Source organism: Rhodnius prolixus, unplaced genomic scaffold, assembly GCF_049639745.1.
Source record: "Rhodnius prolixus isolate KJV_2025 unplaced genomic scaffold, Rpr scaffold_6, whole genome shotgun sequence".
Lineage (NCBI taxonomy): Eukaryota > Metazoa > Arthropoda > Insecta > Hemiptera > Reduviidae > Rhodnius > Rhodnius prolixus.
Window position 1 is genome coordinate 42,168,469 of NW_027411634.1, and position 17,419 is coordinate 42,185,887.

A 17,419-nucleotide genomic window follows, 5' to 3' on the forward strand; every position below is an offset into this window, starting at 1 on the left:
TAGCACCACCAAGGAAAAGCCTCAATTTTCCATTTAAATTTACGCGCGAAATTTAAATTAAAAAAAAAATGAGTTTAATTTGTGGGAAAATTGGAGCGCTTTTTTCCAAAATAGCAAGTACTAGTATTAGAACAACTAGCCCCACACAGGAAATGCCAAAAATTAGCATATTTTCAAAGTAATTTACAAATTATTCAACCGATTTTCCCGCCAACTTACCTTTAACCGGAAGTGCTCTAAATTGAATTGAAACTCATCCTATTTTGTTCATGGTAGCTAGCACCAATATGCACCACAAAAAGAAATTTTGAATTTACACTAAAAGCTGATATATTGATAATAAAAGATGCACTGACAGACGTGACCATTAACTTTGCGGCACTTTGGTGGAATTTTGAGAAAAAAATTATTGCACCCAGCTCGGAACACTTTGCAATGCCAATAATAAGCCAGCAACACAACGGAAACTGTAAAAATTCACCAATTGTACGCCAAATATAACTTTAACCGGAAGTGCCCTAAATTGAATTGAAACTCATTCCATTTTGTTCGTGATAGCTAGCACCAATGTGCACCACAAAAAGAAATTTTGAATTTACACTAAAAGCTGAGATATTGATAATAAAAGATGCACTGACAGACGTGACCATTAACTTGGCGGCACTTTGGAGGAATTTTGGGTAAAAAATTATTGCACCCTGCTCAGAACACTTTGCACTCCTATGCACCACCAATAAAAAAGCTAGCACCACCAAGGAAAAGCCTCAATTTTCCATTTAAAGTTACGCGCGAAATTTAAATTTAAAAAAAAATGAGTTTAATTTGTGGGAAAATTGGAGCGCTTTTTTCCAAAATAGCAAGTACTAGTATTAGAACCACTAGCCCCACACAGGAAATGCCAAAAATTAGCATATTTTCAAAGTAATTTACAAATTATTCAACTGATTTTCCCGCCAACTTACCTTTAACCGGAAGTGCCCTAAATTGAATTGAAACTCATCCTATTTTGTTCACGGTAGCTAGCACCAATATGCACCACAAAAAGAAATTTTGAATTTACACTAAAAGCTGATATATTGATAATAAAAGATCCACTGACAGACGTGACCATTAACTTTGCGGCACTTTGGTGGAATTTTGAGAAAAAAATTATTGCACCCAGCTCGGAACACTTTGCAATGCCAATAATAAGCCAGCAACGCAACGGAAATGGTAAAAATTCACCAATTGTACGCCAAATATAACTTTAACCGGAAGTGCCCTAAATTGAATTGAAACTCATTCCATTTTGTTCGTGATAGCTAGCACCAATGTGCACCACAAAAAGAAATTTTGAATTTACACTAAAAGCTGAGATATTGATAATAAAAGATGCACTGACAGACGTGACCATTAACTTGGCGGCACTTTGGAGGAATTTTGGGTAAAAAATTATTGCACCCTGCTCAGAACACTTTGCACTCCTATGCACCACCAATAAAAAAGCTAGCACCACCAAGGAAAAGCCTCAATTTTCCATTTAAATTTACGCGCGAAATTTAAATTAAAAAAAAAATGAGTTTAATTTGTGGGAAAATTGGAGCGCTTTTTTCCAAAATAGCAAGTACTAGTATTAGAACAACTAGCCCCACACAGGAAATGCCAAAAATTAGCATATTTTCAAAGTAATTTACAAATTATTCAACCGATTTTCCCGCCAACTTACCTTTAACCGGAAGTGCTCTAAATTGAATTGAAACTCATCCTATTTTGTTCATGGTAGCTAGCACCAATATGCACCACAAAAAGAAATTTTGAATTTACACTAAAAGCTGATATATTGATAATAAAAGATGCACTGACAGACGTGACCATTAACTTTGCGGCACTTTGGTGGAATTTTGAGAAAAAAATTATTGCACCCAGCTCGGAACACTTTGCAATGCCAATAATAAGCCAGCAACACAACGGAAACTGTAAAAATTCACCAATTGTACGCCAAATATAACTTTAACCGGAAGTGCCCTAAATTGAATTGAAACTCATTCCATTTTGTTCGTGATAGCTAGCACCAATGTGCACCACAAAAAGAAATTTTGAATTTACACTAAAAGCTGAGATATTGATAATAAAAGATGCACTGACAGACGTGACCATTAACTTGGCGGCACTTTGGAGGAATTTTGGGTAAAAAATTATTGCACCCTGCTCAGAACACTTTGCACTCCTATGCACCACCAATAAAAAAGCTAGCACCACCAAGGAAAAGCCTCAATTTTCCATTTAAAGTTACGCGCGAAATTTAAATTTAAAAAAAAATGAGTTTAATTTGTGGGAAAATTGGAGCGCTTTTTTCCAAAATAGCAAGTACTAGTATTAGAACCACTAGCCCCACACAGGAAATGCCAAAAATTAGCATATTTTCAAAGTAATTTACAAATTATTCAACTGATTTTCCCGCCAACTTACCTTTAACCGGAAGTGCCCTAAATTGAATTGAAACTCATCCTATTTTGTTCACGGTAGCTAGCACCAATATGCACCACAAAAAGAAATTTTGAATTTACACTAAAAGCTGATATATTGATAATAAAAGATCCACTGACAGACGTGACCATTAACTTTGCGGCACTTTGGTGGAATTTTGAGAAAAAAATTATTGCACCCAGCTCGGAACACTTTGCAATGCCAATAATAAGCCAGCAACGCAACGGAAATGGTAAAAATTCACCAATTGTACGCCAAATATAACTTTAACCGGAAGTGCCCTAAATTGAATTGAAACTCATTCCATTTTGTTCGTGATAGCTAGCACCAATGTGCACCACAAAAAGAAATTTTGAATTTACACTAAAAGCTGAGATATTGATAATAAAAGATGCACTGACAGACGTGACCATTAACTTTGCGGCACTTTGGTGGAATTTTGAGAAAAAAATTATTGCACCCAGCTCGGAACACTTTGCAATGCCAATAATAAGCCAGCAACACAACGGAAATGGTAAAAATTCACCAATTGTACGCCAAATATAACTTTAACCGGAAGTGCCCTAAATTGAATTGAAACTCATTCCATTTTGTTCGTGGTAGCTAGCACCAATGTGCACCACAAAAAGAAATTTTGAATTTACACTAAAAGCTGAGATATTGATAATAAAAGATGCACTGACAGACGTGACCATTAACTTTGCGGCACTTTGGTGGAATTTTGAGAAAAAAATTATTGCACCCAGCTCGGAACACTTTGCAATGCCAATAATAAGCCAGCAACACAACGGAAACTGTAAAAATTCACCAATTGTACGCCAAATATAACTTTAACCGGATGTGCCCTAAATTGAATTGAAACTCATTCCATTTTGTTCGTGATAGCTAGCACCAATGTGCACCACAAAAAGAAATTTTGAATTTACACTAAAAGCTGAGATATTTATAATAAAAGATGCACTGACAGACGTGACCATTAACTTGGCGGCACTTTGGAGGAATTTTGGGTAAAAAATTATTGCACCCTGCTCAGAACACTTTGCACTCCTATGCACCACCAATAAAAAAGCTAGCACCACCAAGGAAAAGCCTCAATTTTCCATTTAAAGTTACGCGCGAAATTTAAATTTAAAAAAAAATGAGTTTAATTTGTGGGAAAATTGGAGTGCTTTTTTCCAAAATAGCAAGTACTAGTATTAGAACCACTAGCCCCACACAGGAAATGCCAAAAATTAGCATATTTTCAAAGTAATTTACAAATTATTCAACCGATTTTCCCGCCAACTTATCATTAACTTGGCGGCACTTTGGTGGAATTTTGAGAAAAAAAATTATTGCACCCAGCTCGGAACACTTTGCACTCCTATGCACCACCAATAAAAAAGCTAGCACCACCAAGGAAAAGCCTCAATTTTCCATTTAAAGTTACGCGCGAAATTTAAATTTAAAAAAAAATGAGTTTAATTTGTGGGAAAATTGGAGCGCTTTTTTCCAAAATAGCAAGTACTATTATTAGAACCACTAGCCCCACACAGGAAATGCCAAAAATTAGCATATTTTCAAAGTAATTTACAAATTATTCAACCGATTTTCCCGCCAACTTACCATTAACTTGGCGACACTTTGGTGGAATTTTGAGAAAAAAAATTATTGCACCCAGCTCGGAACACTTTGCACTCCTATGCACCACCAATAAAAAAGCTAGCACCACCAAGGAAAAGCCCCAATTTTCCATTTAAAGTTACGCGCGAAATTTAAATTTAAAAAAAAATGAGTTTTATTTGTGGGAAAATTGGAGCGCTTTTTTCCAAAATAGCAAGTACTAGTATTAGAACAACTAGCCCCACACAGGAAATGCCAAAAATTAGCATATTTTCAAAGTAATTTACAAATTATTCAACCGATTTTCCCGCCAACTTACCATTAACTTGGCGACACTTTGGTGGAATTTTGAGAAAAAAAATTATTGCACCCAGCTCGGAACACTTTGCACTCCTATGCACCACCAATAAAAAAGCTAGCACCACCAAGGAAAAGCCTCAATTTTCCATTTAAAGTTACGCGCGAAATTTAAATTTAAAAAAAAATGAGTTTTATTTGTGGGAAAATTGGAGCGCTTTTTTCCAAAATAGCAAGTACTAGTATTAGAACCACTAGCCCCACACAGGAAATGCCAAAAATTAGCATATTTTCAAAGTAATTTACAAATTATTCAACCGATTTTCCCGCCAACTTACCATTAACTTGGCGGCACTTTGGTGGAATTTTGAGAAAAAAAATTATTGCACCCAGCTCGGAACACTTTGCACTCCTATGCACCTCCAATAAAAAAGCTAGCACCACCAAGGAAAAGCCCTAATTTTCCATTTAAAGTTACGCGCGAAATTTATATTTAAAAAAAAATGAGTTTTATTTGTGGGAAAATTGGAGCGCTTTTTTCCAAAATAGCAAGTACTAGTATTAGAACCACTAGCCCGACACAGGAAATGCCAAAAATTAGCATATTTTCAAAGTAATTTACAAATTATTCAACCGATTTTCCCGCCAACTTACCATTAACTTGGCGACACTTTGGTGGAATTTTGAGAAAAAAAATTATTGCACCCAGCTCGGAACACTTTGCACTCCTATGCACCACCAATAAAAAAGCTAGCACCACCAAGGAAAAGCCCCAATTTTCCATTTAAAGTTACGCGCGAAATTTAAATTTAAAAAAAAATGAGTTTTATTTGTGGGAAAATTGGAGCGCTTTTTTCCAAAATAGCAAGTACTAGTATTAGAACCACTAGCCCCACACAGGAAATGCCAAAAATTAGCATATTTTCAAAGTAATTTACAAATTATTCAACCGATTTTCCCGCCAACTTACCATTAACTTGGCGACACTTTGGTGGAATTTTGAGAAAAAAAATTATTGCACCCAGCTCGGAACACTTTGCACTCCTATGCACCACCAATAAAAAAGCTAGCACCACCAAGGAAAAGCCTCAATTTTCCATTTAAAGTTACGCGCGAAATTTAAATTTAAAGAAAAATGAGTTTTATTTGTGGGAAAATTGGAGCGCTTTTTTCCAAAATAGCAAGTACTAGTATTAGAACCTCTAGCCCCACACAGGAAATGCCAAAAATTAGCATATTTTCAAAGTAATTTATAAATTATTCAACCGATTTTCCCGCCAACTTACCATTAACTTGGCGACACTTTGGTGGAATTTTGAGAAAAAAAATTATTGCACCCAGCTCGGAACACTTTGCACTCCTATGCACCACCAATAAAAAAGCTAGCACCACCAAGGAAAAGCCTCAATTTTCCATTTAAAGTTACGCGCGAAATTCCACCAAAGTGCCGCCAAGTTAATGGTAAGTTGGCGGGAAAATCGGTTGAATAATTTGTAAATTACTTTGAAAATATGCTAATTTTTGGCATTTCCTGTGTGGGGCTAGTGGTTCTAATACTAGTACTTGCTAATTTGGAAAAAAGCGCTCCAATTTTCCCACAAATAAAACTCATTTTTTTTTTAATTTAAATTTCGCGCGTAACTTTAAATGGAAAATTGAGGCTTTTCCTTGGTGGTGCTAGCTTTTTTATTGGTGGTGCATAGGAGTGCAAAGTGTTCCGAGCTGGGTGCAATAATTTTTTTTCTCAAAATTCCACCAAAGTGTCGCCAAGTTAATCGTAAGTTGGCGGGAAAATCGGTTGAATAATTTGTAAATTACTTTGAAAATATGCTAATTTTTGGCATTTCCTGTGTGGGGCTAGTGGTTCTAATACTAGTACTTGCTATTTTGGAAAAAAGCGCTCCAATTTTCCCACAAATAAAACTCATTTTTTTTTAAATTTAAATTTCGCGCGTAACTTTAAATGGAAAATTGAGGCTTTTCCTTGGTGGTGCTAGCTTTTTTATTGGTGGTGCATAGGAGTGCAAAGTGTTCCGAGCTGGGTGCAATAATTTTTTTTCTCAAAATTCCACCAAAGTGTCGCCAAGTTAATCGTAAGTTGGCGGTAAAATCGGTTGAATAATATGTAAATTACTTTGAAAATATGCTAATTTTTGGCATTTCCTGTGTGGGGCTAGTGGTTCTAATACTAGTACTTGCTATTTTGGAAAAAAGCGCTCCAATTTTCCCACAAATAAAACTCATTTTTTTTTAAATTTAAATTTCGCGCGTAACTTTAAATGGAAAATTGAGGCTTTTCCTTGGTGGTGCTAGCTTTTTTATTGGTGGTGCATAGGAGTGCAAAGTGTTCCGAGCTGGGTGCAATAATTTTTTACCCAAAATTCCACCAAAGTGCCGCCAAGTTAATGGTCACTTCTGTCAGTGCATCTTTTATTATAAATATCTCAGCTTTTAGTGTAAATTCAAAATTTCTTTTTGTGGTGCACATTGGTGCTAGCTATCACGAACAAAATGGAATGAGTTTCAATTCAATTTAGGGCACTTCCGGTTAAAGTTATATTTGGCGTACAATTGGTGAATTTTTACAGTTTCCGTTGTGTTGCTGGCTTATTATTGGCATTGCAAAGTGTTCCGAGCTGGGTGCAATAATTTTTTTCTCAAAATTCCACCAAAGTGCCGCAAAGTTAATGGTCACGTCTGTCAGTGCATCTTTTATTATCAATATATCAGCTTTTAGTGTAAATTCAAAATTTCTTTTTTTGGTGCATATTGGTGCTAGCTACCATGAACAAAATAGGATGAGTTTCAATTCAATTTAGAGCACTTCCGGTTAAAGGTAAGTTGGCGGGAAAATCGGTTGAATAATTTGTAAATTACTTTGAAAATATGCTAATTTTTGGCATTTCCTGTGTGGGGCTAGTTGTTCTAATACTAGTACTTGCTATTTTGGAAAAAAGCACTCCAATTTTCCCACAAATTAAACTCATTTTTTTTTAAATTTAAATTTCGCGCGTAACTTTAAATGGAAAATTGAGGCTTTTCCTTGGTGGTGCTAGCTTTTTTATTGGTGGTGCATAGGAGTGCAAAGTGTTCTGAGCAGGGTGCAATAATTTTTTACCCAAAATTCCTCCAAAGTGCCGCAAAGTTAATGGTCACGTCTGTCAGTGCATCTTTTATTATCAATATCTCAGCTTTTAGTGTAAATTCAAAATTTCTTTTTGTGGTGCATATTGGTGCTAGCTATCACGAACAAAATAGGATGAGTTTCAATTCAATTTAGGGCACATCCGGTTAAAGTTATATTTGGCGTACAATTGGTGAATTTTTACAGTTTCCGTTGTGTTGCTGGCTTATTATTGGCATTGCAAAGTGTTCCGAGCCGGGTGCAATAATTTTTTTCTCAAAATTCCACCAAAGTGCCGCAAAGTTAATGGTCACGTCTGTCAGTGCATCTTTTATTATCAATATCTCAGCTTTTAGTGTAAATTCAAAATTTCTTTTTGTGGTGCACATTGGTGCTAGCTACCACAAACAAAATGGAATGAGTTTCAATTCAATTTAGGGCACTTCCGGTTAAAGTTATATTTGGCGTAGAATTGGTGAATTTTTACCATTTCCGTTGCGTTGCTGGCTTATTATTGGCATTGCAAAGTGTTCCGAGCTGGGTGCAATAATTTTTTTCTCAAAATTCCACCAAAGTGCCGCAAAGTTAATGGTCACGTCTGTCAGTGCATCTTTTATTATCAATATATCAGCTTTTAGTGTAAATTCAAAATTTCTTTTTGTGGTGCATATTGGTGCTAGCTACCGTGAACAAAATAGGATGAGTTTCAATTCAATTTAGGGCACCTCCGGTTAAAGGTAAGTTGGCGGGAAAATCAGTTGAATAATTTGTAAATTACTTTGAAAATATGCTAATTTTTGGCATTTCCTGTGTGGGGCTAGTGGTTCTAATACTAGTACTTGCTATTTTGGAAAAAAGCGCTCCAATTTTCCCACAAATTAAACTCATTTTTTTTTAAATTTAAATTTCGCGCGTAACTTTAAATGGAAAATTGAGGCTTTTCCTTGGTGGTGCTAGCTTTTTTATTGGTGGTGCATAGGAGTGCAAAGTGTTCCGAGCTGGGTGCAATAATTTTTTTCTCAAAATTCCACCAAAGTGCCGCCAAGTTAATGGTAAGTTGGCGGGAAAATCGGTTGAGTAATTTGTAAATTACTTTGAAAATATGCTAATTTTTGGTATTTCCTGTGTGGGGCTAGTGGTTCTAATACTAGTACTTGCTATTTTGGAAAAAGGCGCTCCAATTTTTCCGCAAATAAAACTCCATTTTTTTTGAATTTAAATTTCGCGCGTAACTTTAAATGGAAAATTGAGGCTTTTCCTTGGTGGTGCTAGCTTTTTTATTGATGGTGCATAGGAGTGCAAAGTGTTCTGAGCAGGGTGCAATAATTTTTTACCCAAAATTCCACCAAAGTGCCGCCAAGTTAATGGTCACGTCTGTCAGTGCATCTTTTATTATCAATATCTCAGCTTTTAGTGTAAATTCAAAATTTCTTTTTGTGGTGCACATTGGTGCTAGCTACCACGAACAAAATGGAATGAGTTTCAATTCAATTTAGGGCACTTCCGGTTAAAGTTATATTTGGCGTACAATTGGTGAATTTTTACAGTTTCCGTTGTGTTGCTGGCTTATTATTGGCATTGCAAAGTGTTCCGAGCTGGGTGCAATAATTTTTTTCTCAAAATTCCACCAAAGTGCCGCAAAGTTAATGGTCACGTCTGTCAGTGCATCTTTTATTATCAATATATCAGCTTTTAGTGTAAATTCAAAATTTCTTTTTGTGGTGCATATTGGTGCTAGCTACCATGAACAAAATAGGATGAGTTTCAATTCAATTTAGGGCACTTCCGGTTAAAGTTATATTTGGCGTACAATTGGTGAATTTTTACCATTTCCGTTGTGTTGCTGGCTTATTATTGGCATTGCAAAGTGTTCCGAGCTGGGTGCAATAATTTTTTTCTCAAAATTCCACCAAAGTGCCGCAAAGTTAATGGTCACGTCTGTCAGTGCATCTTTTATTATCAATATATCAGCTTTTAGTGTAAATTCAAAATTTCTTTTTGTGGTGCATATTGGTGCTAGCTACCATGAACAAAATAGGATGAGTTTCAATTCAATTTAGAGCACTTCCGGTTAAAGGTAAGTTGGCGGGAAAATCGGTTGAATAATTTGTAAATTACTTTGAAAATATGCTAATTTTTGGCATTTCCTGTGTGGGGCTAGTGGTTCTAATACTAGTACTTGCTATTTTGGAAAAAAGCGCTCCAATTTTCCCACAAATTAAACTCATTTTTTTTTAAATTTAAATTTCGCGCGTAACTTTAAATGGAAAATTGAGGCTTTTCCTTGGTGGTGCTAGCTTTTTTATTGGTGGTGCATAGGAGTGCAAAGTGTTCCGAGCTGGGTGCAATAATTTTTTTCTCAAAATTCCACCAAAGTGCCGCCAAGTTAATGGTAAGTTGGCGGGAAAATCGGTTGAGTAATTTGTAAATTACTTTGAAAATATGCTAATTTTTGGTATTTCCTGTGTGGGGCTAGTGGTTCTAATACTAGTACTTGCTATTTTGGAAAAAGGCGCTCCAATTTTCCCGCAAATAAAACTCCATTTTTTTTGAATTTAAATTTCGCGCGTAACTTTAAATGGAAAATTGAGGCTTTTCCTTGGTGGTGCTAGCTTTTTTATTGATGGTGCATAGGAGTGCAAAGTGTTCTGAGCAGGGTGCAATAATTTTTTACCCAAAATTCCACCAAAGTGCCGCCAAGTTAATGGTCACGTCTGTCAGTGCATCTTTTATTATCAATATCTCAGCTTTTAGTGTAAATTCAAAATTTCTTTTTGTGGTGCACATTGGTGCTAGCTACCACGAACAAAATGGAATGAGTTTCAATTCAATTTAGGGCACTTCCGGTTAAAGTTATATTTGGCGTACAATTGGTGAATTTTTACAGTTTCCGTTGTGTTGCTGGCTTATTATTGGCATTGCAAAGTGTTCCGAGCTGGGTGCAATAATTTTTTTCTCAAAATTCCACCAAAGTGCCGCAAAGTTAATGGTCACGTCTGTCAGTGCATCTTTTATTATCAATATATCAGCTTTTAGTGTAAATTCAAAATTTCTTTTTGTGGTGCATATTGGTGCTAGCTACCATGAACAAAATAGGATGAGTTTCAATTCAATTTAGAGCACTTCCGGTTAAGGGTAAGTTGGCGGGAAAATCGGTCGAATAATTTGTAAATTACTTTGAAAATATGCTAATTTTTGGCATTTCCTGTGTGGGGCTAGTGGTTCTAATACTAGTACTTGCTATTTTGGAAAAAAGCGCTCCAATTTTCCCACAAATTAAACTCATTTTTTTTTAAATTTAAATTTCGCGCGTAACTTTAAATGGAAAATTGAGGCTTTTCCTTGGTGGTGCTAGCTTTTTTATTGGTGGTGCATAGGAGTGCAAAGTGTTCCGAGCTGGGTGCAATAATTTTTTACCCAAAATTCCTCCAAAGTGCCGCCAAGTTAATGGTCACGTCTGTCAGTGCATCTTTTATTATCAATATCTCAGCTTTTAGTGTAAATTCAAAATTTCTTTTTGTGGTGCACATTGGTGCTAGCTATCACGAACAAAATGGAATGAGTTTCAATTCAATTTAGGGCACTTCCGGTTAAAGTTATATTTGGCGTACAATTGGTGAATTTTTACAGTTTCCGTTGTGTTGCTGGCTTATTATTGGCATTGCAAAGTGTTCCGAGCTGGGTGCAATAATTGTTTTCTCAAAATTCCACCAAAGTGCCGCAAAGTTAATGGTCACGTCTGTCAGTGCATCTTTTATTATCAATATCTCAGCTTTTAGTGTAAATTCAAAATTTCTTTTTGTGGTGCATATTGGTGCTAGCTACCATGAACAAAATAGGATGAGTTTCAATTCAATTTAGAGCACTTCCGGTTAAAGGTAAGTTGGCGGGAAAATCGGTCGAATAATTTGTAAATTACTTTGAAAATATGCTAATTTTTGGCATTTCCTGTGTGGGGCTAGTTGTTCTAATACTAGTACTTGCTATTTTGGAAAAAAGCGCTCCAATTTTCCCGCAAATAAGACTCATTTTTTTTGAATTTAAATTTCGCGCGGAACTTTAAATGGAAAATTGAGGCTTTTCCTTGGTGGTGCTAGCTTTTTTATTGGTGGTGCATAGGAGTGCAAAGTGTTCTGAGCAGGGTGCAATAATTTTTTACCCAAAATTCCACCAAAGTGCCGCCAAGTTAATGCTTTTTTTAGCACTTTAATTCCTTATATTTCTGAATGTGTGCATATTTTATTAGATTTTTTTTGTGGTTCTAGCTGGTGCTAGCTCTCCTCTACCTGTATACTAAGTCGCGGTTCGAAATTCAGTGTTTGCGGCAAATTCCTTTGATCTTTTGAATGGCCATATCTCCGTAATTATTAAAGTTAATGAATTTTTTTAAGTGGTGCAATGGAGTGCAAAGTGTACTTAACATAATGAAGTAAGTTTCAATCAAATCCGGCCAAATTTTTTTTGGCGGGAAAAAAACTTTAATTGCTTATTGTGGCTTTTCCTTGGCGAATTTAGATTTTTTTTTGGTGGTGCATAAGAGTGCAATGTGTTTCGAGCTCGGTGCAAAAGTTTTGTCTCAAAATTCAACCAAAGTGCCGCCAGGTTAATGGACCCAAGGAAAAACCTGCAGCTAGCATATTTTTTTTTTTTTTTTATAAAAAAGTAAAGAAAATTGGTAAAAGAGAAGCTTTCAAATGATCACTTCAGATGTTGACACGCCTAAAATTTTAATAATAATATAATTATAGACAAGAAAATATCATCATCTATCGATAATTTAAGCTTCTATCGATTGGTGTATTTAAATTAGCTGAGTGTTAATTCGCCAGGAGTTAAGATTTCAATTTTCGTGGAAACTGTCTCGAAGTATAAAAAAAATGATGAAATGTCTTGATACAATGTTTTCTCGAAAATCGTTGGTAATCGGTTCTAGGTTAGTATGAATATTTTTTTAGCACAGATGAGGTTTTCGACTTCTTCTCCATACTTGGTCATCCAACTGATGCACTTTGTATATAAAGAAAATAGAATAAAACAAATAATACGTAATTTACCTCATTTCCAGGAATGCAGCATTCAATACTGTACGGCGCTGAACCTCGTGGGCTACCATTGTCTGAGAAATTACTGCCCGAATATCTAAGAGAATTAGGATACAAAACCCATGCGGTGGGCAAATGGCATCTGGGATCATACAAGAAGGAGTTTACACCAACCTTCAGAGGATTTGACAGTCATTTCGGGTTTTGGACAGGTCATCAGGATTATAATGATCATACGGCTATGGAAACTGTGAGTATTAAAATAGTCTGGCTTTTCCTGCTTACTGAACAGATTTTCTCAGATTTATTTAATTTATTTTTTTTCTGCCATTTCTCTGGGCAAAAAAAAAATCAGGGTATGTGGGGCCTAGATCTACGCAGGAATATGACAGCTGCCACAGAAGAACATGGCCGTTACTCCACGGACATTTTCACAGACGAAGCTGTACGGATTATTGAAGAGCATCCTGTAATTAACCAACCGCTATTCCTGTACATGGCGCACGCAGCCGTTCATTCTGGTAATCCGTACAATCCGCTGCCAGTGCCAGATACTGTGGTCGTATCTATTACCAACATTACTGACTACTACAGGAGAAGATTTGCTGGTACGTGTTTCCTAATTAGTTCGTGAAAGGAAATGTTGCGATTGGGTCTAATGTCCAAATCGAGTTTCTACAGGATTCACAGGTTTCAAGGACTCCTGAGCCCAAAATAGGGTTTTTTTTTAAACACTGGTGCCTAAAACGAAAAGTCGTCCCCCATAGGACTGCCACTTTCTTAGTGACGACAATGTCCCATTATCGTTTTTCCCTACTTTACCCTGTCACGTTTATCACAAATATTTTCCAAGGTGAATTCGTTTAAGGGCAGTTCAGATGTAGATGAGCATTCCCTGAAGGGAAGAGGAAGAGTGTGGGTAAGCATCCCTTCTGATTCTTTATGTCCTTCGTGTCCATCCTCTATGTCCTTCATGTCCATCCTTTATGTCCTTCATGTCCATCCTTTATGTCCTTCATGTCCATCCTCTATGTCCTTCATGTCCATCGTGTTCTTGATTCATTTCAAAATATTGAGTTTGGGTCACATAGAAACATAACTTAGATTTATTTAAGAGAACTAAAAAGTCTAAAGCCTGTAACTTTCCTCTTGGGTGGTGCAATTATTATTAGCAAGTAGTTTATAGTTTAGCGTCCATGATGCAAGTCACAGATTCCTGATTTTTTTTTGTTTCACTGAACTGTAGAGATAATTATGCGCAGGAATGTTGGTAAAACTGGACCAATCAGTCGGGAAGATCGTGGACGCTCTCTACCGTCGAGATCTGCTGCACAACACCGTCATCGTGTTCACAACGGATAATGGCGGCCCAGCAGCTGGATTCAATTTGAACGCAGCCTCTAATTGGCCACTTCGAGGAGTTAGTTTCTCTTAATTATGTTTCTTTCTAAATATATACTCGTAATCAGCAAAGTTTCAAGGACGCCTAACGTGCTAATATTTACATAGTTGTTGAACTACAATTTGTTGCCGCTTTTAGGATATGTTAATGCTAATTAACGTAAAACTGCTTCTTGCTCTTGGAATATGTAATTTTAACTGAGGGACAAAACGCGTATTATGCAGTGTGATTCATATGTCTTTTATCTTTTGATCTAATGAGATATCTTCGAGGGACAAATTTTAGCTTCAATTTTAATTTTATTTTGAGCATTTTTGAAGTGCTAAATGAAGTTGAGGAAAGCTCCTGCACTTTACTACAACTTAAAAATTTCAAATTAAATTCTTATATAGAATTTTATATTTTTACAAAGGAGATAAAATTAAGGCCATCTGCGGCCTTATTAATTGAAAAAGACAGTGAAATGAAAATTATTGAAGATATTGAGATGGAATTTTTCTGCCATTTTTCATTCAGGTGAATTGTGAGGAAAAAAATATGAAAATTCAACTAAAATTCAATTCTTAATATTTTTTTTAAAGGTATGATGGGAAATTTTACAAGTCATTTTCAAATATTTCTGTTTGAAAAAAGTAACTTTGATTTTACCCTTACTTAGATATGTCTTAGAATTTTAATGATAAATTAAAAGATGTGAAGTAGACGTTCACTGTAGTTATTTGACTGACGTAATTTAGTGGATATTACGTAAGACCAAAGTGAGACTCTGGGCTTGGGCAGAAATCAGATTACCCTGGTTACACAGGCCTTGGGTTCACAGGGCATGGTAGGTTCAGGAAGCACCTGCACATGGTAGGGGCTTATCAGTTCGGAACCGTTGTGCAGATTGTGCCATGAAGAGAAGGAAACGGCCTCTCACCTGTTGTTTGATTGCGTTGCAATCGAGCGGCTGCGCTACGATATCTTTGGTACTTTGAGACCAAAGGAGATTATAGCCCAGTAGGAACTGGTAGGGAAAGCCCTCAACCTTCTTAGAAGGGGAGGTTTCACCTACTAGACTCAAGAGAAGGTACAATAAGCCTCTTGTGGCTGCGGTGCCGTGGGGTGTAGGTCCCGTCCCGCCCGTTAAAATCTAAATCTAATCTAGTGGATATTTATTTTCTAGGTGAAGAATACTTTATGGGAAGGAGGTGTGCGAGGTGCAGCGCTTGTTTGGAGTCCTCTGCTAAAGAATTCCTCAAGAGTGTCCAACCAGATGATCCACATCAGTGACTGGCTGCCTACTCTGCTGTCCGCAGCCAAAGCAAAGCACAGGTAACGAGCAGTACTATAAAGATTTAATAGAAAATAGCCTGGGATATCAGGGCCTGAGGGCATTAGCGGTAGCGAGGCCCAGGAAAAGAGTGGGAGGCCATTCTAGTTAACAATGAAAACAAAAAACACTGTAATTTGATAAGAGATAAAACTGTCATCTATGTAATCGTTATTTCTTACTCCTTGAAAAGAATTTACTGAAATCATGTAAATTTTCGTACTTTATTAGAGCTACAAAACAAGAAGAGAGATCTAGGGGTTTGCAGTGTAATCACAAGAACTTGGTACATTAAAAGTAATTAAAAAGGCACCACGATAGCCGAGCGGTTAAGACGCTAGACCCGCAATGCTAATATGTATTGTTGGATAGTGGGTTCGATTCCCGGAGTCTAGGCCTTGGTTTTTATTTAATGGTTAATATAAGAAATTTACAGTAAAGTATGTTTGCTAGTCGACTCCGTCCACGACACCTAATTGGTACTTTAATTTACTTTTAAAAGTAATTATGATGAAAACTGTGTTTACTAAACGAAGTGTTCAGTTTGACCTTCCGAAAGTCAGTGTTCAGTTCTCCTGTTCTCGTTCAAGGATTGACATGAAATTTATCATAAAATAATTTTTATAGTTAAACTCAATTTGTCAAGGAGAACAATAACATAAGCTCTTGCTAAACTGTCTTTTTCAAACAAATATCTGACCTACTCGCTAAAAATATAAATTAGACGTTTAACCTAAATTTGTGCTGAAGTAGTTTCACCTTGTCCTCTGATCATTTAAATATAAATGACCAGGAATTCGCACTGGAATTTGAAGGTGTTTTATTTAATCACTTGTCAAGAGAACTTAGTCTACTTTTTAGTTTTTTCTTTTAAGTTGTTCTTTGATTTCTAGACTAATAAAAAATATCTTCGATTTCAGGATACCAGAAGGTCTGGATGGACTTGACTTATGGAACAGCCTAAGCCATGGAACTCTCTCACATCGATCTTTTATTCTGCATAATATTGATGATATCGATAATAATTCTGCACTAACTATTGGCCATTGGAAAATTGTCAGAGGTAAGTCCCAATTTTTATTGTTCGTCTCATTTGAGGCAAAAAAATAATCTGGAATGGATCTACTTCTATTCATGTTCTAACTTACACATGTTTCAAATTCCGTATTTGAGGGCACATTAATAATAAGTTATTCCTTCAAAAATGAAACAAAAACATTAAGAGAAAAACATTATCTAAGTGTGCCGTACATTATTTGGAATCATTTATGCCATCATTCAATTTATTCATTGCTAACATTTAGGATTATAAAATTAAATGAAATATGTATGATCTATCCCGTTACGAAGCCCTTAAGTGTAGGGCATTTTTAACTCCTGGTAAAATTTGTTTACCTCTACGTATAAGCACCATAGTCAGGGCCGGATTCTCCTTTAGGCAAACTAGGCTTCAGCCTAGGACATCAAGATCAAGAGCGGGCCTACATTCAAATTGTTAGCAAAATTAAAATTACACTATTCTAAAAACAGTACCAATAAACAACACGTTTCATTTAACATATTGATATACAATCACAGTAGTGGTGTATTTTATTATCTCTCATGGAATTTACAAACTTAAAAATGGGAGGTGAAAGGGCCTCATAAGTGGAATAGCCTAGGGCGCTTCTTTTCATCTAAATCCGGCCCTGACCACGGTGCTACCTGAAGCGGACCGTAGTGACTAGTTTTCAAATCTTTTAACTGGCTAATTTTGGTCATATTTTAGCCCCCCTATCCATAAAGGTCAGAACATAAGTCAGTCAGTAATGTGTAAATGTGTGAAGGACTAGATAGTCTGTTGTCAAAGTTGTAAATCAAGATGGTTTTTTTAGTGTTTCGTCTGACATTTCCCCCATTATAAGTCACATTTTTCCCTAGCTTTTGAATATTTGTATGTACGAGTATATTTCTGTACCTCGGAGGGAAAAGGCACCATGTCCATTTTTTTCGATTTTCAGATTTTGGCATCATTTTACAAATTTTTTGTTGCTCTTTCTACAGGTGTAAAGCACTATGACCTATGTTTACTATTAAGCGATTTATGTATTTTTAAAAAGCGCTATGATACTTCATTGCTTAAGAGTAAAAGGCACTACATGGGCATAAATTTTTTCACAATGGAGATGAAAGTA

The 17,419-nt window shown here is 36.1% G+C and overlaps 1 protein-coding gene across 2 annotated transcripts in view; it reads left to right on the forward strand.

Annotated features, from left to right (window-relative positions):
- Positions 1-17,419, forward strand: part of LOC141460756 (arylsulfatase B) — a 40,377-nt gene that overhangs the window by 12,316 nt on the left and 10,642 nt on the right. For both annotated transcript variants that reach the window (XM_074141057.1, XM_074141058.1), the window contains exons 4-8: positions 12,555-12,781; positions 12,887-13,139; positions 13,794-13,951; positions 15,099-15,247; positions 16,166-16,308. In XM_074141057.1, coding sequence (XP_073997158.1) covers positions 12,555-12,781; positions 12,887-13,139; positions 13,794-13,951; positions 15,099-15,247; positions 16,166-16,308 — 930 coding nt within the window. The remainder of the gene's footprint in view (positions 1-12,554; positions 12,782-12,886; positions 13,140-13,793; positions 13,952-15,098; positions 15,248-16,165; positions 16,309-17,419) is intronic.